A 22412-nucleotide genomic window follows, 5' to 3' on the forward strand; every position below is an offset into this window, starting at 1 on the left:
GCGAACTGCTTATTTATGCATTTTTTAAAAAGCTTTTGTTGAATTAATTAAATAGAAAAAGTGGAATGGGATCAGGAAATAAGAGAATATTTTAGAATGAAGTTAATATGTGCTAAAGTGAGATAAAAATTAGGAAATTAATCAAGTTTCAATTAGATTTAAAAATATCATTATATATATATATATATATAATATATATATATATATATATATATATATATATATATCAATGCAATACTACTTTATTTAAAATGTTCACTTTTCTAAAGAACTGTAAAGTACAAGTATTGAAAAAAAATTCTAAGCCTCATAGCACACTACTAATTTTTTTATGGGCGTCGTAATAAATCACCAATGAAAACCTCGACAATTTGGCGTTGGCGATCTTAGCGTAGTTTGAAAATCAGCAGGTATTTGCAGCTGATATAAAAAGTAACCACAACATTTCATTCAATTAATTGGCATTCATAGGCGATGATATCAATTCTCTTTCAATATGACTAACTTTCTCAGTGTAACATCTGACTGGTAGTATGTCGCATATTTCTTGCTATGCTGTCCTTAATTGTTGCCACGTTCTGGGCTCCAACAAAAGAAACATCTTGTTCTTCAAATAATCTACAATTTCAATCACACTTTTCTTAAATACTGTCAAAAAAATCTTAAAACTTAGATGTAAGGTTCAAAGTTACAAGTGAGGCTTTCCAAAATTGTGTATAGGGTATATTGAAATCAGTTATATAGTTTTACAAGGGTAAAATTCATAAAAGCATATTTTATCAGTTTAAATCATTAGTTAGATATTTAAAAAAATAGTAAACCCAGAGTTTCCCCATGTAGGGTCTTAAATAAGAATGGAATGGTGGTGCTGCTAGGAGAGGGGAGGGTTGAGACACTGGTATCGCATGTTTAAATTTAAAAAAACTATTAATGTAAGAAGAAATGTTTAAAAAATGTCAGGTATTATAAGGACCCATAAAATAAGCAGCCGCTCGTTATGAGAGTCTGATTAGGCTAGAAGTAACTTTTTTTTAAAATTTATAATTTGGGAAAATATTTTTCAATTTTAAGAATTTGAGTGAAATTATTGAATTTTTATTTACGTAGTATCATATAGGAGAAAGCCATTAGAAAAAACTTTGAGATATAAACAATACCTTTTTGAAAAATCCGATTTTGTTGAGAAAAAAAATGTAGTATCGTCTAAAAATGCCTGTAAGTACATTTTTATATCAAAGAAAATTAGCAAAACACAATTATATCATTTTTTTTAAAAGTGTTATTTCATGATCTAAAATGATCCCATAATTGTCGATTTTCAAAACAAAAGTGGTTTATTTATTTATTTATTTTTTAAGAAATGACTTACATTGCGGCAATTGTTTCAGGAAAAGCATGAAAAGTAAGATTCACGATCATAATGGTCATAGGAAAATTAATTATGGCTCAATATTTGTGCTAAAATACTAACAAAATTAAATTCCGACGCTTTATTTCAAAAATTCGACCAATACAGTAATATTTTAACATTTTGAATTGGATTTTTTTCGTTTCACGAATTCTGATCGACATAAAAATTATAGACATTTTTCAACATATGTTTTCTTTTCAACAATGCCAAATTTTTCAAAAAAAAAATCCAGATATTTACCAATTATTTTTTTCTATATAGCATGTACATAAATTGAATCCCTTCAATCTTATTTGAATTTTAAAAAAAATAGTAATAAAAGATATTTTCCAAAAAAGCACTTTTGAAAAATTTATTCTTGATCTAATTTAACCAATATATATAATAGTTTAATTATTATAAATATATATATATTATATAATTATTGTATTAATTATAATTCCTTATATCGATCTCGTAAATACCCATAACTCAATTGTTTAACTTAATATAAGGGTAATATCCTTTTATTTAAAGCCTTGATATATATTAAGGACACTAAATTCATTTACCAAATTTTATTTACCTAACTTTTTAGGTTTTGTAGCTTAGAACAACTTAAGAATGCCTTTTTAGTATACGTCTTTTTAGTTATAATATCACTTGTATTTGCACAGCTGCAAAGAAAAACCTTCTCTGAATGGATTCCGTCCCATTGTTCATAAAAAAAATAAAGATTTAGTTATTATTTTTTTTTTGTCTGATTCAAAGGGTTTTTTATTGCATTTTCAGACACATAAACATAATTCAAAATATATATTCTCGGACTGAAGGATGTCTGGAGCGTCGAAATTCGTCAAATTCTCGAGCTCGCATTTTTTGGCAATTGACGGATATATTATATTGTATTAAAGCTAAAAAGATAATTATTCAGGAATAATTTTATAATTATCAATAATTATCAGATTATAAGAAGAACTCGTAACAGCACTCAAATTTAGTTAACATTTGGTTAACTATTTACTCTTGGACAACAGATCCTCTATTCATGGTTCTTGTTTTTAATTCCATTTCTTGAACATCTACTCTACCATTTAAAAATTGAGATGCTCTATAATAATATAATTTATGTCTGTCTATCAAAGAGTAGTATCTTGTAAATTATAGTCTAGAGACATTTAGGAAATCACAATTGATGATGTCTCCTAATTGTTTTCCCGGCTTTTTTATAGTTCCACATTACGCTATTGGCAATTTACCAGATTTCCCGACATCTCTAAAATGGTACTTTAAGACCCAATAAATATGTCTTACATGAAATCACTATAATGATGTATTACTATCACAGTCTTCTTTGATCTTTTTTCTTCTCGCTGATAACAATTACTATGACATATTATTATCCGATTTAATATACTTTTCTATTGTTAAAGGCTTGTTCTTTTAGTTATATTATAGTTATCCTTTTGCCGTAAGAAATAAAAAGTATGTATAAAGGCATAATTCCCTGCTCAATTCTAAACACTATTTCTCATAGAACATTTTTTTTCGATCTTTTCTGATTGCATTACACGATTTAATACAGTTGTAAATCACACCTCTAAGAAACAAAAACAAAAAATACAAGCTTAATGACATCTTTGTCTGAAACTTCCCTGGATTGTGCGTGATTTTCTTTTATTCTAAAGCCTCCAAGATATATCATTAAAGATTATCAGCTCTTAAAGAAATTCGAATTGAAAGAGTTCATACCGATACATATACAGAGTATTCATCCCCAACTTGCCCTATAGTCAATTTATGAACCACTAAATATACGAATACTTCAATGGAGTCCCCCCCCAATAAAAATAAACTTTAATAAATGTACTTGTGAGTTGTTAGCTGTATGCCTTTGGTGAATCATACTGAAATAGCGAGCCTATTGACTTGCAATATTTGACTATTTATTCTGGAGATTAATCGTTGAGATACAGCTAATACACAAGAACAAGAAAGCAGAATATGTATCTTGGACATATTTTTTTCTGGCTGATTGGAAATAAAATTTTAGAATTTAACACAGAATTAAAATTACTGTCACAGATAAAAATACTAAATTTCATAAATTTAAGTCAATGCGTTTTTTTGAGTTATCACGTTTGCGTGCCCGTGAAAGTACAGATCATCAACCCATCTACACTTTGGAAGATTTTTATTCTACAGGCATCTGCACTTTAGATGTTAAATCTGTGTACTAAATTTTTACCCATCCAGATCTCTTCGTTTTGTAGATATCAGTTTAATTTACTTTTGGAGAAATTGGATAGACAGACTTCCTAAAAGGGATTTACGTTAAAAATGAGTTAGAAATCTGCAATTTTTTTTTGTAAAGACCATATACTAAATACCATCCATGTATATCAAAGCGTTTTTAAGTTATCATATTTGCAGACGTATGAAATCTGAAAGGTGAAGATTCGACAAAATCTCGAGTTCGATTTTTTTTTGATATTTACAGTGTTTGCATAATTAGAATAATGAAAGTACTAAACTGAATAACTAATAACATCCCATATTTACATCCCCATCTTGTAAAATTATTGTACAAACTTATAGTTGGGTCAAGAAACTTGAAAACGGTTGCATAAGCAAATGAAAAAGCACTAATCATCCTCATACGTCAGATGAAAACGTTGAACGGATTCAAACTTAGCCGTATATGTGGGGATATATGAAAAAAAAAAAACTTTATGAGTGTGTATGCCGCCTATATCTACTATTTTTCAAAATTCGCGAGATCGGATTGTTACAACAATGAGTGCCATAAGCAAGTATTAATTATTTCACATGTATCAAGAAACGGACGTCAAATTCCATATTTGTCGCATAATAAATGAAATTCATGATGAATGCTTAAAATCAAATTTTGATCTTTCTTCTATCAAGTGCTATATCGCATGTCTCTATCCATCTTTATATATAAAGTATCTGGGAAACCGAGATTTGGCAGTCTTTTGTGAAATTGTAATAAATAAATAAATAAATAAAATACTCTCCTATGGCTTGTTTAAAGTTATAAGCGAAATCTAATTGAATTGCAAACGCGGGATCGAACATGAGAAATATGCATGCGAGTCTGAAGCCCTAACCACTACTCCATCCTCTGATAAGCTTAAGCAGGTAATGTATAGCCACATGTCAATATGTAGTTATTAAAATAATGGTATTTTTTTGCATGTGCGTATGAAATCGCTTTCTTTCATGACTTATATAGTTAAACTTAAAAAGCAAAATTTTATTTTAAATATAAAATTTGATCCAAATCGTTTTATTTCATGTATCTCGGAAAAAATAATAATGTAATCAATTTATAAATATACAAGAATTGCTCGTTTTAAGTTAAATATGGTCCTTCTTTTTGAAGAATTTTGTATACAAAATACATTTTATTTATAAAGATATTGTGTCATATTATATAAAAATCAAGTAAAATACCTTACGTTTATAGTCATCTACTTTCGAATCAAAGTTTTCATCTAAAATCCGCATACTTGTTGATCATTATCAATTCTTTTAATTACGTTTAATTTACTGGTAACTTTATTTCGTTTAGAACCTCTTACCGAACAAAAAATAGTTCAATATCGGCAACAACAAGGTCATTTCAATCTCTATTTTTGTCCTCGGGCTTCTTTAAATGATAGTGCTGCAAATTCAATTATATTTGTAATGCAATTTTCATGTTCAAAATAAAAAACATCATCAATGAGATTGCAGGATTTTGGAAATGAAGTAAATAGAGGAAGATGTGGTGCTAGCTATTAGTTTACGGAAATGGCTGCTTAATTATAATTAATGATTAAATAAATTAATAACATAATTAAATGAAATCCAAATACGTAAACAGATTTTATCATAGTCAGTTTAAAACATTTTAAAGGACCAGCAAATTTGCGCTTAACAGAAAGCTTCTTAAAATATTCCTTCAAAATCAGAATCAAGTAATGGGAAATTGGTAGTAACTTCGTTTGTGATTCGCAAACAACATGTTTCGTCGGCCCTTTCCAATTCTATAATCTTAAATGAATTACCATGAAGTGAATTAATCGAATCAGTGTCATTACGAGCAAATTTCTTTTCTGTGGTTCCAGGCCTGCGCCTAAATTATGCGCCTAAAATCAGATTACGTCTGAGAGAAGCGACTTCTTAATTGACTTCCAACAACCTTCCACTTGGCTTTTACTAATATTGAAACAGCTAATAAGATGTACAGAGGCACTTATATGTTTTATGCTGTGTCACGTGACTATTAAATCCATTTGCGTGCACTTTATTGCAATTAGTTTTTTTGGAGGCCGCGACATTAAGTTAAGTCTAAAAGAAATTTAGGGTTAAAACTTGCCTTTAGAATGAAAAAAAATGCCTCGAATATGACAAAGTTAATGGTAGTCATGAAAAAGGTGATTTAAGATTTTTGTGATGCTATTCATTAGAGATTAATTAATGTTGTTAAAAGTTTCAGAGTTTTTTAGTCATAGAAATAGCCAGAAACTAGAAAGAGTTTGTTCAATTTTTTTGAAAATTATCCGCCTTATTTTGCAACAGTTTATTTTATGCCAGATAACAAGAATTTAAAAAAATAATCACTTAATTTTAAAGTTACTTTGTAACTATGAAAAAAAATGTACCGCGTTTATGTTCGTGTATACCAGGTATTCATATTTCCCCACTTGCTTAGGGGCCGCGGTGGCCTGGTGGTAAGGTCTCGGCTTGTGAGCAGTAGGGTTTCAGGTTCGAAACCTGATTCCACCGAAGAAACGTCGTGTAAGGGGGTCTGTTGCACGTTAAATCCGTCATGCCAAACGTCCTCCCGCTGGTGTGGTGTGGAGAGGGGGTGCCGGCTCAGGTGTCGTCCTCGTCATCTGACCGCGGTTCAAAATTACGAGGTCCGTCCCAAAATACAACGGGACGTTAATATAACTAAACTAAACTAAAATCCCCACTTGCCTAATGAGATCGCATGAGTATCAATCTTTTAGACAGTAATTATTGTATAATATATTATATCTGAATAAATAGTCACATGGTCATGCTTTTCCAAGTGCGCCAATAAAATTCATTTTCAAGTTAGAAATTGTGCAAGAGGTTATCATTTGTTTACTTATGAAATAAAACAATGTGCAAAAATTGAATCCAAATTTATTTTAAGTTAAATATTCACAGTCCAAAAGTAAAACACTTAATATTAATTTCTAATATGAAGCTAAATTCAGAATAAAAATTTTAAAAAATACATGTTATAATCAAGTAAATATCTTTTTTAAAATATTGAATAGGCTGTCCCAACAGCATTACCTCTTATCTAGCATCAAAGAAAATTATGTGTTATTGTATTAGTAATTGTGTATTGAAGAAATTCTGTACTGAAATTTGTTACCATTGTGTAGAATAGTTTTTAATGTCTAAATGTGCATGAAGAAAATATATACAGCATCCTAATAAAATATTGTTTCTTTATTTCAAAAGTATATCATAATGAATAATAATGGAACAATGTCAAATAACAATACATAAAATATTTAAAATTCCTAAAATTGTGTATACATTTTTAAATCAATAACCATTGTGTAGAACAGTTTTTAATCTCAAAATGCGCATGAAGAATATATATTATATAGCAATCTAATAAAAAATAATCATTCGCAAAATATTTTTCCTATATTTTAAAAATATATTATAATGAATAATAATTAAACAATGTCAAATAACAATACATAAAAATTATTTAAAATTCCTAAAACATTTCAAGTTTTTTTTTACATAAAATTTTCTTGTTTTGCTTACTTTATGAATAAAAATAATGCATCGTTAGATTAAAGAATTTTTACATTTAATTTTTAAAAAAATGCCAAAATACCGATTAAAAGGGAAAAAAGTCAGACAATGAGATGATAAATGAAAGATGTTAAAGCATAAACGTCAAAAATAAAGTATTCTCACCAGAAGAAAAAAAATCATTTTTTTTATCCAGAGGAATGATGCAAAGAAGAATATATTCCAAGTTCCATTTTTCACTTTTTCCTTATTTCAATTCGGGTGCGTTTTTTATATTTTTCGGCCTTTCCAATTTTTTTGCAGACTCGAAAGAATAGTCGATCGAGGTAAAGAGACAGACCGCGTGTATATGAGACTTGGTTTGATGGCATTAGATAGCAAAGATTTTGTCAACGCCGAGCGATGCTTCAAGAAAGCTCTTCTGGTAAGTATGCTTCTCCTAACATTTCCCCTTTTATTTATCTCTCGGTATTTAAGTCAATTGAATAGTTATTACACGAAGACAAATAAAAAAATATCCATATTATAGTCATAAAAAATACTAGTATTTTTGGAGAGAATTTTTATTGCTGCGCATATAAGTATAGAGTTTGCAATATTATGGTCACTAACGCAATTTGATGAATACATTTTTCTTCTTGTATTGAAAAATAAATATGATGATATCGAAACAAAAAGAAAGATAGCGAGCAATATCTCATTCCTTTGACTGAAAAGTGTTATAGAAGTTTATATTAATTGAAAATTCTCCATTGAATGTTGGATATTTCTCTATCTTAGAAACTTCATTCCACAGAGAAATATTTATGCGAACATAATCTTACTGCAAAAGAGGATATGAAAGATCAGGCACATAAATGGTCAGCCGACCAAACAAAATTTTCCAATCTTCAAGAAACAAATTATGACCTCTGTATTAAGTCCGCATTATCATGTCATTGATGCAATACGTTCATTTTAAAATTCATTCCAAAAATAGTATTTTTTTCAACTTCCTAGCATTATTTAATTATGAATACGAATGGAAGGATAATTTTTGGCGTGTCTTAATTCAGTTCTGTAGCATTATTTACCTATGACTAGGAATGGAAGGATAATTTTTGACTTTTATCTTTTCGCATAATATGTAAATTTTTATACTCCATGTCTTTCAAAGATTAAGTTTTTTTAATTATGGTAATGCCTCATTTAAAATTTTAGTAGTTAACCATTTTGAGCTGTTAAAATGAAATCTATATTTACACTTATGTTCCAACGGAATGGGAAAATATGGATTCCAGAGCATTTAGGATGCGTTAAAGCCATATATTCAACGAATATTTGATTTAATCGTATATCGAATTCACGACTCTTCTGTCCCGAAGTCAATATTGTTACGAATCTGTAATGCTGCTTCCCAGCATAGTTGGTTCCACCATCGGAAAGAATGTTTTACAGTCATCTGTATTGGACGGAGTCCGGTGTCGCGTCGGAGGTTCCGGAGCTTGGCGACCATTTGGCGACTTGGTGACGAATTTGGTGACTTTGGCGCCAAAATAGTTTATACCCGGAACATCGAGAATTTTCCCGGTCCGTCCAGTCGGAACCAAGATACGCCTCGAACTCAAAATTATTGGTTGAGTGGCTTCTAGCCCCGCCTCCTGAGACCTATAAAAGGAGCGGCCGCAGCTGCTAGGGCAGAGTAGTCGGAATCGACGGTAAAGTACTGGCCTTCCAGCGATAAGCGGAGCACCGACGGAGTGAAGCTAGTGCTGAACTAAGCTGTGCGATACTGTCTGCAGTAGAGTCTGGTTGTATGCTGCACGTCTCGGCTGAAGATAATCGTCTTTTGTGCTGCATATAGTTGTCGCCTTTGTGCTGTCCTGTGTGTCTTCGTGTAAATAAACGTCGTTGTTTTATTCTCTACTGCCGCCTGCTGATTGAGCGTTCTCCACACCATATGACTCCCACTATCCAAACGAAGCCGGAAATTTCGTAACAATATTATCTCACTCAAACCATTACAACCTCTGAAAATAAATTAACTAAGAATATCACACAATTTTTAATTTACTAGAAAATCTAATCCATGAAAAAAAAATCATGTGGTCAATTCTGAAACCGTATTCATTGATAAATAAAGACTTCGGAAAACTATCACTTAAAATATATATATATATGCCTCTCTAGAAACATCTTTGTACCCTTAATTGCACTTGAATTTCACGAAAAGAGTGAAAAATATATCAACTTCCTGGAATGTGAAGCAAAATTAAATTCCATGCATTTGTTTCATTTTATCAGGAACAAAAAAAATTTCCTCACATGATCTGAGGGAATCGCAGATTCGAATTTCAATTATGTCAAAGATCTTGCCTATAAACATAATTGATTTATTAGAAATATGAAATGCCTAAAATGCTGCAGCGTTTGTACAACATTGCAGTTCTCAATATTTTGACAATGTTTGCGATTATTAATAAATTCTCCAATATCCCAGTGTTAAATTTTAAAAAATAAATTTGTATAAATATTCGTGTGGTTTTTAGATGAATTTATAATTTAATTAACTTACTAATTATTCGCAAAAAGGTAAATATCTGAACTTCAAAGATGATTTCCAATCATAAAAAATAGATAATATATCGTCGTATTTGCGAAACAAAACTATTTTTAAGAACCATATTTACTTAAGATTCCCTTGAATGATGAAAAAAGTCTTTACTTTACCAAGGAAATAGTCTTTTCTTTCCATCTGCAAAATTTCATCCAGTTTCCTGTTCGTTTTGCAAGGTACCCTTATTTACTGAATTCGTATGAATTGAATTTTATCTTTCAGTCCTTAGTATAAGTCCATTTTTTGAAAAAAAGATTTAAAAAGATCTTTACGTTAAAATATTACTTCTAAGTCCTTGAGAACTAACTAACACTACTATCTCCTTCAAACTAAAGATATTAAAGGCCAATTTCCAATTTAGATCCTCTTTTGTCCTCATCGTCTTTATTATCGTTCATTGCTTTTTATTCCAGAGAAAAGCCTTCCTCCTCTACGTATCCACAAAGCTACCATCCGAAAAGATGTTTCCATTTCCCCCCTCATAGCTTTTAATTAAGAAAATAAATGACACGCACATCACCAAATCTTCGTAAAGCTGCTCAAAAGTAACCTTCCTATACATTAACGAGCAATTTGTAAAGGAACTCCCCGGACATAATTCCTCATTTCTGTAGTTTAAGTGATGCTTGTTATCAGGAGCAACAAAATTTTTACTCTTTTACTGTAGAAGAAGCCGGACTCCCGGGAGGCATTGTTCAACCTGGCCTTGCTTGTGTCGGAGCAGCAGAGGCACAAGGAAGCCCTGTCATTCCTGGAGCAGCTCCTGCGAGTGAGTAATTACTTCCTTCAGATCGATTTCGAGGGCTTTTGTCCTTTTTTTTTCCCTTGCACCGAGCCTTATTTCTCAGCTTTGGGGATTCCAGACAGTGCCGAGGCTTCGCTTTCAAGGTGAACCGGAGCGTGGACGGGATTATCAGTTTGCCGTTTTAACCTGTGTCAGCAGCCCTCGGGGGGCTTTTGTTGGTCGGATTCACTTGCACCCCAGCGGGCTATTTGTATAAGTAGGGTAGTTTGGAGAGATAAGATAGATTATTTAAAAGCATGGTTTCTACAAATGGCTTCAATTAAATTGGTAGTTATCGCTTCGATACTAGATATAAAACTTTGGATAAGTAATTTATGCTGTGGGAAAATATGTAATTATATGAATCAAACTATTTTGATTCATATGATTGTTATTTTGATTCTATTTTGATATGGAATTTTGATCTTTACACGTTTCAGTGTATTATATTAGGTCACTAAATTCTAATTATTAATGGAATTCTTTGTATTAAACGAATTAATTAATTTTTATTTTTAGTCAAAATTTTAGTTTGTGAGAATAGTTTTTGTTCATCTTTTTCAAGATCACATGACTCAGTATATAGACCAGATTATAAATCAAGAATCCCTAATTTTAAATGGATCGATATTTATAGTTAGTCTGAAGGGGCTGCTTATTCAAGCCCCAAAGGGTTATTTGTACAAGTAGAGTAGTTTGAAGAGATAAGAGATTATTTAAAGCATGGTTTGGTGAAATGGGCTCATTTAAATTGGTAGTTATCCAATGTATTTCATAGGAATATTTACTATTATTATTGAACAAAATTCTTGTAATCATTTTGATGTCAGCTGAATAATGTTTCAGGCAGTAGTTTATTAATTGCGAACTTGCACGTTAACTATTAGAAGATGTCTATGGTTAGACAGGACATTCTGTTGGATTGGACATTCTTTCAGACAATAGTAATCATCTACATCATCAATGTCAAAAATTTTTATCAGAGTAGGATTATCATTTTGGGAATCATAACCTTGACAACACCAGAATTAATTGGGAATTTCACAGATTAAATTCACTTGGATTAGGAAGGGTTTTATGCTATATATACTTAGAACAGTTTAAGCAGATAAAATAGAGCATATGACGAATGATTTAGGAAAGTGGGTATAAATTAATCGGATTATCTTAATGTCGTCTAATTTCGATTATTTAAATTATATTAATACAGAGCTGCCCATATATATTTTTATGCACCAGTGCTTTAGCACTTAAATTTCTCTTAATTAGACTCGTTTGTAGGATTTTATTCTGTCTTGGTTGATATTATAGCGTATCCTTTAAACTTTTGAAACTAATAATTATTCGACAAATATTTTCAAAGTGGAATGACATAACTAATTATCTTATTTGTGAAATAGAAAAGATTATCAATTCGAAATTATTATTATTTTAAATTTATAAGTAAGTAAGCTTCTAGTTTTGATTGGTTGAAATCATTTGAGGCTTGTTTTATTACCCAAATAATTGATAGTAATTAAGTTAGCAATTTTTCTCCCCATGTATGTTACTGCGTATTCTTACTAGGTCAGGTATCAGTGTTCATGCTGAAGCTCTTGATTGGTTGAGTACACGTGAAATCTAATTTTGTTAATCGCATGAATGTAGAAAATTGGACAGACGTTCAGTTAAAAGTAATAAGAGTAATTATTTATCTCATGTGTTATTGAGTTTTATTTGGTCATCAACCAACCTCAGAGTCTTGTATGGTTAAATGTTGTTTATTCATATTTCATTATTTAAATAATTTTCAAAGTTTGGAAATAAGGCTCAGTGAACAATAAGAGTGTTGTATATTAGAAAATTAATTATTCTATCGTTTTTTCGATATGCTTTTAAACCGTTCAGTATCAACTGTATTTTGGCCACCAATATCCGATTTCTTTGATGTACTGATAACTACAGATCTATATGAAGTTTCAATAAGATTTCATGCATTTAGATGAATTATTTTGTGATCACAAAATTTATTAAGACATTATATATATTTTTTTATTTATATTGTCATTCAACGATATCTATTGAAGCCTGAATGAAAATTATATTAGCAATCAAAGTGATTGCTGTGGTAAATCAGTCATTAGTAAATTTAGTTTTTCAGCTATCAGTATCCGACATGACTCTTAACATGTTAATAATTTCTTCATAAGTTAAACACAATCGAAAACTTAATTATCAAAGTTTGAATGCATATATGATTTAAGTCGGGTAAATAAGTATCATACATATATGCTGCTTTGTTCGTAAATCAGAGAACTTTTCGCACATAACTGCCCGTTGTAATAATATACCTTAGAAAATTTATGAAGAAGACTGTTGATTTTGAAATTAAATATATTTTGATTTTATTGAAATGATTTATGCTTATTTTTAAATGCACTGCATTTATTTTAGCTTAAAAATGCATTTACAATAAAGAATGAAGCATTAAACAGTTTAGTACACGAGAGTGAAAAAATTATATGGGTTGTTTTTTTATGCAAAATTATAAATTACACTGAATAATCTATAAGTCGATTCATTTTTTGAGCTATTTCAACGCCTCCCAAAAACTATTTTTCAATAATTGTCTATATTTGAATTACTTTCATATCCCACCAGTCTCGAAAGTGCTAAAAGAGCATACAGTTTTTCTCTGTTTTTAGATTTTCATTTCCTCATCAGTATAATATTATCTGATACCTTATGATTTTTAAATAAATTAACATATTGTTTTCCACCAGATTCTAAAACCCTCCGTGCTTTTGCGCATATATTAAGATGGGTTTCATTCGTCAAAATAGGGGTGAGAGGGAAGATGAAAGGAGGGGAGGTTTACTTTTAAAAATAAAGTAAGCTCGCGGTCCGAATTAAAATGAAAATGACACGATACTCCCACATACGTGAAAAAAAGTATTTAATAGTCTAGAAATCAAGGTCAAAAAATGGCGAAGAATTTCAAAAGTGAGCTCATCCTGGGTCCCACGGCTTAGTGAGATAGAATAGCCTTCTCAGGATACTGAAAAGAACAGTATATACTGCTTACCTTGGAAAAAATCAATATGAAAAGACGCTATAACAGTTATACTATTTTAAAATCCTTTACGTGTACTTTGTCTATTTTGTTTTTCAGTAAAACTTCCAGATATTTTCTTTTTAAGCCTAACTGCAACGCAATTAAAACTAAATCTTAAACTGGACCTCCCTCATAATAGTTATGCAACTACATTTATTCGCAATAAAAGAAAAGTTCTATTATGCTTGGAATTCAGCCAACCTACGCACGGAAAAAAATAAATAAGGTTTCCTTAATTTTTACATCTTAAGAGTAAAATTTACTCAAAAATGCGAAGAGTTTCTGTGTTTACACACTTCCATTTATTTTCTCAAAATTTTTTCTGACAATGTCTGGTTTTGCATTATAATATTTGCTCTGCCTCTTTATACACATTTAAGTACTACGAAGCGTTTTGCGATATCATTTCTTATTCTATTTTAAGATAGCAGGAAAAGTAGTTTTTAAATGTTTACCAAGAAAAATGAACATAATGTTCATTTAAAAAAGGGGCCCAATTTACCTCAAGAGTGTGCATTTAGTACTTGATTCAGTTTCATTTATCATAGAGGAAATTTGTTTTGAAAAATTACGAATAGTAAGTAGCGAGTAAAACACAATAATGCTTTTTATATGTTGTATAAAATAATTTTCAGATCTCATGAAATTATTAAATTTGTTAAGTAAATTTGTTGTTGAATATTTCAGTTAATCATTCTCTCAAATTCAATTAGATTGTTTCAATTATTATTATTAATGTGCATTGAATTTTTGCTTTTAGCTCATTATACTAAAACGTAGGGAATAAATATGCAATCCATTTTTTTCTATTTTTAGCTCATAACGAATCTTAAAGAATAAAGTTTTGAAAACTTCTTTGGAAATTTATTGATCTTCTTAAGTTTTTATTTATAAAAGAAAACATAAAGATATTATTCCAAATAGAGCACTTTCGTTTGGAATAATATGTTTATTTTTTTTCGTTCGATTAATAATTTTATGTGTATCCCTGAAATATCTTTTCGAGTGAAATTAAAATCTTAAAATAATTCTAAACTGAAATTTGGTTTTAACTTACCCCAATTAGAGAAAAATGGAACCGTAATTAAATTTACCTTATTCTAATAATTCTAAAATCATTAATAAGCATATATTTTTGATTAAAACTTATATTTAATAAAAATATTAAAGCAATCCATGGTCATATCGCTTATGAAATATTATGTTACTATCTCTAATTAAAAATAAAAATAATTAAAACATGTATTTTCAGTTGAACAATAATTTAGTGTTAACAATGTCAACTATTATAATTAGTTTTATTTAATTTTAAATCTTGAGGTTTAATTATATGCTACTGCAACTATATTTGAAAAAAAAATAAATAAAGATTACACCATTCTTTAATTTCATCATTCTTAACTGTCATGATTATTTGATTGTATAACTATGTTTAACAGACAGCTTTATATTTATTTTCCTTTTCCTTAACCGTTTTAATCAATACCTGGAAAATTAATTATTTTATAATTTCACTACAAAAACTCAACTGTTCCATCTTGTTGCTTCATGCACTGAAGAGCATTAAATAAAAATCTCAACTCCAAATAAATCATTAATATCTATTGCTTTAGATCAAAATAAAATAGCAATTAGCTCAAAAAATAGATTTTAAAAAAATGGTGAATATTGAATATCACGAAAATTACTGAATGCCGCTTTACCACACAAATAATCTTTGTTTAATCATTTTCTAAGAAACTCACTAAATATTTTTTTAATCTCCTTTGAAAGCCCAAAACCCTGTAATCCATACTCCATCAGAGATCTTCGAGCCACTTGTTTTTATTTCGCCAGGAAACTTTCCACTCACTAATTAAAACTTGTCAAGCAATACCTTACAGATTAATTCTTCCTTTCCAGCACCACCCAGGTCACATCAACGGACTTATCCTATTGGCCGATATCAATGTCAATCACCTGAAGAACCTGGATGTCGCCGAAGAGGTAATTTTCTTCTTCCATGTTCTTGCCTTTTTTCTTCTTTTCTTCGCTCGGATGGTTCGCTTTCTTTTGGTCATGTCTTGGTGTTCCGCTCCGTTTGAACCGTCTATAGCAACGACAAATGGTCGAAGCAAGTGGATTTCTATAACCTCCAGAAAAAGGAATAACCACTCTATTTGGGAACTGCCCCGAATAAAAGGCAGTCCGATAGAAGAGGTTAAAACTTTTCAGTGCAGTAGTTTCAGTGAATACGCATTCGATGTCGCCATTTTTTTCCTGCGATCGTGGTCGTTTTATTTTATGAAGAAACCCAAAAAGAAATGTTTAGTTCCCTTTTCTTTTTTTGATTTTAAGATTGTTTCTTTTATTGGGAACTTTGCTGAATGCGAAGGATATGTGAATATAAGATAAACGTATCGATTTCTCGAATTGTAAGTGGAAGGGAAGGCAAAGCAAGGAACGTTGATGGATGTTAAATAAATGATTTAGTAAAAAAATTGCTTTCATAAAACTTTTAAATTTTCAGAAAAATAAGTAAATAATTGCTATAAGAAGAAAGTTTTTTTCATACCGATAATATCTTCGCGAACAAAATTGGTATCTAGTTTATGAATAAGCTGAAATAAAAAAGCATAAATTCAAGAAAAGATGTTTACGTGAATTAATGGAAATAAAATTAGAAAGACAGGTATCAGAATGGAGAAAAGATGTAAAAGAATCCAACTTGTAAATTAAATCAAACCAGATGTGTTTTAGTTTTTTCTGGGAAAGGCCTGACTTTTTATCCAAAAATTGAAGCCCCGTGAATAAAAAATTCCAAAATATTGTGGGTTTTTTTGTGAGTGAAATAATTGATATCTATAATAGAAATACAGTAAACTACTAATAATCAAGAAATTCAGACAAAAAAAATTATCAAGAAAAATATTCAGATATCAAAATTCATTGGATGTATTATTTTTTTTAATATTCTTGAGCCTTTTAAGAATGACAAATGTTTCATCTTCTTAAAATTTTAAATATAAAATGCGCTGAATATTTTTTTTTTCATATTTCTACAATTAGGTTTCTTCTGTACATTAAAACTATATTGTTTCTTGCAAGATACAGTTGTTAAGATTGATAGAGATACCACAAAAAATTCAGTTCAGAACATTATTTGCGTAAAATCTTTATCATATATTTTGCAAGGAGCCAAAAATAACTTAAAATGTACCCATTCTTTAAAGAAATTCTCATTTGCAACGCTTACATAGCAAAATTTTCATAATATATCCTCTTCAAAGCACGTAACCTTAAAGCAACATGAAATATATTAACCTTTTGTCCCCGACACGTCAAATAGAGTGGAATGCCTCTTACTTTTTAGTATTATAAAACCTGTAATTGATTCAACATTATACAGAAGAATACAATTAAACAGAACATTGAATTCTAAATGTTCTTTCACACTGCACCAAGTATAAATGCTCAATTTGTACCAAGTGTAATCTTACAAGTTAATTAATATTTGATCTCCAAATATTAATCTTATTTTAATTAAGAGACGACCGGTCTTTATAAGCTGTATTATATTCAGCATACGTATAAACTGAGCATATTTAGCGGCATCTAATGAGGTCCTTCTATAAGATCATTGCTCTTATTTTATTATTATTTGATATATATTTATTACTACATGGCCTCCTTTATGCTGGTGTCTTCTCTTCTTAAATGGACTATTAATGCTCAAAAAGAAAATGATTGAGATGGCTTTCCTGGATGACGAAAGAATGAAAGATAAATATTTTGTCAAACCCGCCTTTAGATGAATATTGCCAAATATACAACAGATTTACATAAATTAAAAAGATGCATTCATATAATTGCACAAATAATACAATAATCACGAGCAAATATTAAGATTCAATAATAATTATAAGGAAACAGAATTAACAAGTAACTCTAATCTCTACAATTGCTTTCTCCTTTTTTTCACATTGCTCTGAACTGCTATACTAAGTAGTTACATGTACCTTCGCAATTAAAAGTAAGAAATGATACAAAGCTCTAATAAACCCGTCTTAAATCTTAGGTTGGTAGTTAACACATAATTCTATAAAGACCACATCAAAAATAATTCACCGTCACCTGCTGAAACAACTTTAATGGAGCTACTTTCTCTGACTCACATTAATTTGCTTTCCAGAATGAGTGGAAATGATTGATATATGAATTTATATGATGATAAATATGAGCTGAAGATTCGATGAAAATGCATCGGCCTTGACTAGATCTTTGCTTGAATTTACAGGATTTCATAATTTGGATACATAATAATCGTTAACATGTACATTATCATTATATTCCTCTCTAAATAAAGAAAAACATCAATGTATACCTTATCTGTCAATAAGAAATTATTAATACCTAGACTTTGCTATGTGGTAGCAACTACCCTCTTCCCATCCTCTATTTTTTGTGTAGGGATAGTTTATGGATATATTTTAATTGCATTAATATGTATTTTAAGAAATTACTTACATTCACACAATTCATTATCTCCATTTTTTTCAGTGCTATCGAAAAGTCCTGAAGATTGATCCAGAGAACCAAAAGGCTCTCCATAATCTTTGTGTTCTCCACTTTGAGCGTCAAGATTTCGCCATGGCAGAGCGATGCCTCACACACACCTTGTCTCTTCACCCGACAGTGCCGTATATCCGACAGCACCTGCAGGTGGTCAGAAACATTCTGAAGCAAGACTCGGAAAGTGTCTTCGGCCACATGGCGGCCTCCCACCCCGTCAGCTGACCAACCCCCTACGCGTTCTTCCCCCGAGAGCTTTCTATGAGTGAAGTACCTTCCTGCCTTCCTCAGAACTCTTCTTCACAAGACAGTTGAAGTTTTCGGATCCGTCCTCTGAGGCGAATTTGTGGACATAACTTTGACGGAATCTTTCTGAGGTTCGGAAAGAGGTATATCTTAGCACATCCACCGAGATCCTTCTTCAGGGCTTCTGGTTGAAGAACTTCATAAGATAGATTGAAAGTCATGGATTACCTTGGCAAGTCGTGAAACATGGATTTATGTCAAAGAGGAATTTATCTGCTTGATTTAATCTGTTCATAAGGGGTTTTGGTTGAAAAGTTTCATAAACTGTTTCTGGATATCATGAATTATCTTTATGAGATCTTCAGCGTGAGTTTATATTGGTGAAGAATTTATTTCATTCAAATCTTTTTAGTCGAAGAGCTTTACATGGCCATGGATTGTCTTGGTAAAAATCAATGTTAATTCAAGCCGTTGCTGAATTTGTGCAACATTGTTTGGTTATTCAACAGAGACAAATGGTCCCTTAGCAAATGAGTGAATTATTATCTGATATAATTGAGTCAGAGACTTTTCGTTCAAATGCTCCCAAATTATAAATATACAAATTATAAGTGAGAAAAAATACAATCGGAGAAATTCATTGAAAAGAAAAGTAAGTCAGTTCTACACTGCTGTAGAAAAAAATGAAGAAAATTTGTTCTAAAATGGACTTTAGAATATTTTCGTTGGAAGGGTCGAGGATTGTTCCGAATGCTTGCGGAAGTGCTGAATGGAATCGAGTTGATTAATCGATATTCACATTTAGACTTTCAAGGTATAATAATTTTATCAAATTCTATCTCTTAATAATGCATTCTTTCTCTTAATAAACGAAATGCATTACATAAAAGAATCAACATATTCAAGAGAATTTTCATCAAATTGTTTGTTATATCGTAGTACGAACTATGAAGAAATGATTCATTAAATAAATTTTATATCATAATTCAAAAACTGGATTTGAAAGGTCCCATTCGAAAGGTCTTTTCAGACAAATCTTCAAGAAACTAATAAGAATTTAAAGCGAAATTCTTATCGGCAATCAAGGTATATGTAAAAAGTAACCTAACGTAATTGGAATTATGCACACATGTTATTCATCATAATACAAAACATTAAGTAGTAAACGATTGTTAGATGATATCAGACAAAAGCGAAAGTAAAATACAAAATGCTGCTTCTCCATTGGTGCTAAAAGGTAACTAAATTAAATATTTTGCATCTCTTCTATTATGGTATGCAAACAAAGTATAAAGTTTATCGTAATTTTCCGATATGTAAATACAATCAATAAAATTGATTTTTTTAGTTTAATATCGAATGGTATGTTCAGAATGAGACGAATTTCCTAAAATCACGTTCAATTTGTGTTATAAACGTTCTGAAAAGTGTGTTTCGCTGAAGATCTATCAAGTTTCGATTTACTGTGATGGACAATGTCAAGAGACTTTCAACAAAACTTGGACTTGTATAGTTTTAAAACTGTCTTCGGGAATGGGATGGAACCTTTATTTGCACCCCCATCTCCCACAATCATCTTCATTTCAAAGTTTCACACAAGACGAACACACATGTGCAAAAGTGTGTTTCACAAATCCATACTATAGTGATTTCAGACTATCTTATGCTCTTTCTAAATCAGTTTCATCAAAAAGAAAAAAATAATTCATATCCTACTTGAAGAGAAACCGGTTGTTCACCTTAACTATTGATTATCATTGTATCTGCATGGGTATATAACATTTTTTGGAGCATCTTCATATTCCACTGCATTCACGGAATGAGTGGCTGACTTCTTTTTCTACACATCTGCATTGCTTTCCCAAGTCAACTTTCGAACACTGCACGGTTACAACATATTTTGTGAATTTCTATCGTATGTAGCCGAAAGTGTATGGAAGTGACTTCTTCCGCTGTGACGTGTTTTGCATCTTATTCCGATTCACATGTGGAGTGGTGACCAAAATTGTGACTGTTTTTGCAATTCCTAGTGTTCTCAACTTCGTATTTCACCACTTTATCGAATGCTATTTCAGAATGTATACATTTTATTTATTCATTTTCTATTTTTTACTTAACATCTATGGACGATCCAATAGCAGTAAGTTGATTAAGTATTGCGTTAAATGGAGTTTATTTGCTAACTGAGAACGAAAGCAGCAGAAGATACAGTCGCAGTTATAATTCAAAAACTTCTAAATTGTTAATTATTAAAAATTCTTAATTCTACAACCATTTATTTGACGCAGATTCCGAAATTACTTTTCAAACATCCAGATAGTATTCTGTTTCCGTATATTTAAAACAAATTTTAACTTCTTTATTCATAGTTTTAAGAAAATCACCGAATTTCTCATGCTTGAATTTATATTATAAATTTATATATATTTTTGACACCTTCATTTTACAGGCACTTTTCAATTTCATGGAATTTTTTTAATCGTAATAGAAAACTAATTTGATGGACAATATTGAACAACATAGTACAATATTGTACAAAATTTTATAATATCGCATGTAAAATAGCAAGTTTAACGTGGGAAAATATCTAAAAATACAATATCACATGATATAGAGTAGTAACCATAAAGCTATATAATATCCTACAAAATAATACAAATTGTTTAATATTGAAAAATATCAAAATATTGTCTTCATTTATAGTATATAAATAATGTAGTAAAATACCATATAATCTTGAATAACATAGAAGACGATCGTATAAAATCTCATTCTATCTGAAAAATATAGAATTTTATAAAGTTTTTATTTGTTTATATATTCACTTTATTTTACATATAACAGGAATAATTTATAGATTAATGTTTGATTTATCGATTAACTATTGTATTAAACTTTAGAATTAATTCATCATATAATCATTAAAAATGCTCATCACTTTGTTTGAAATGAAAATAACTTTATAATGAATTAAACAAAATGTTGCACACACGTTTGCAATTAATGTGAAATGTCATTCGACAAGCAAAGCAACGTCTCAAAAACTGTCCACCATTTTGGTCGCCATCGTAACCTTTTTTCTCTTTGTCATTTTTCACACGCCTTACACGATGATGATATATTATCTTTCCGAACGATGTGTGATGGTGTTATTTTAGAACGACGATCTATTTTATAAATTTGAAGAACGATGAACTATAGCTCGAAGATGAAGAATTACCATAAGCTTCCATTGTATTACAAACAAACTAGTCAAAAAATACAGAGCAATTTCTTTTTAGGTTCAGAACGCTGTGGTAGGAAAACGCGGGATTTGACCAAATAGTAACATATTTAGAAAGTAATACATAAAAACTATTAATTAAATTTTTTTCGGAAAGAATATGAATGGAAATTTGATATTGTAGTTTCAAAAAGTGGAAGGCTTATATTTTGTTAACATATGGATTAATTAACCTGAACCAAAATTTTCAGTTTCTTAATTTTTTTGCTTAGTAATATGTTCACATTTATGACAATATTCCATACCTTCATATTTATTTTTCTTATTAAATTTAATTATGGAAATTTTTATTTATTATATACTTGAAATATTTTTTTAAAATATAGCACTTATATATTCTTCATTTGGACGATAAGAATAAGTTGAATTCTAAAGAGATAATTTATGCCTTTTTTTCTCACAATATCAAAATAATTTTTAATAAATTCTATTAATAACTATATAATATCTGTTCATTGAAAAGACAATATGAACAAAATTAAATTTTTCATCATAACGAGTATTATAATGTTAAAGAAAAAAAGTAAAATGGCTTATTTCTAAGAATTATGTCTTAGTAGTTTTCAATCATAACCATTAAGTTTCAGAACTAAATTTTATACTACAATTATGAATCAATATTTGTAAATCTAATGCTAAAAAAATTCGAAG

General features: G+C 30.0%; 1 protein-coding gene across 1 annotated transcript in view; it reads left to right on the plus strand.

Annotated features, from left to right (window-relative positions):
- LOC129963973 (protein O-mannosyl-transferase Tmtc3-like) overlaps nt 1-22105 on the plus strand; it is a 334865-nt gene extending 312760 nt beyond the window's left edge. The window contains exons 19-22 of the mRNA XM_056078611.1: nt 7511-7631; nt 10471-10572; nt 15584-15667; nt 18221-22105. Coding sequence (XP_055934586.1) covers nt 7511-7631; nt 10471-10572; nt 15584-15667; nt 18221-18457 — 544 coding nt within the window. The 3' untranslated portion in view covers nt 18458-22105. The remainder of the gene's footprint in view (nt 1-7510; nt 7632-10470; nt 10573-15583; nt 15668-18220) is intronic.
- Nucleotides 22106-22412: the final 307 nt, after the last annotated feature.

The sequence above is a fragment of the Argiope bruennichi genome, chromosome 3, assembly GCF_947563725.1.
Source record: "Argiope bruennichi chromosome 3, qqArgBrue1.1, whole genome shotgun sequence".
NCBI classification, from domain to species: Eukaryota; Metazoa; Arthropoda; class Arachnida; order Araneae; family Araneidae; genus Argiope; species Argiope bruennichi.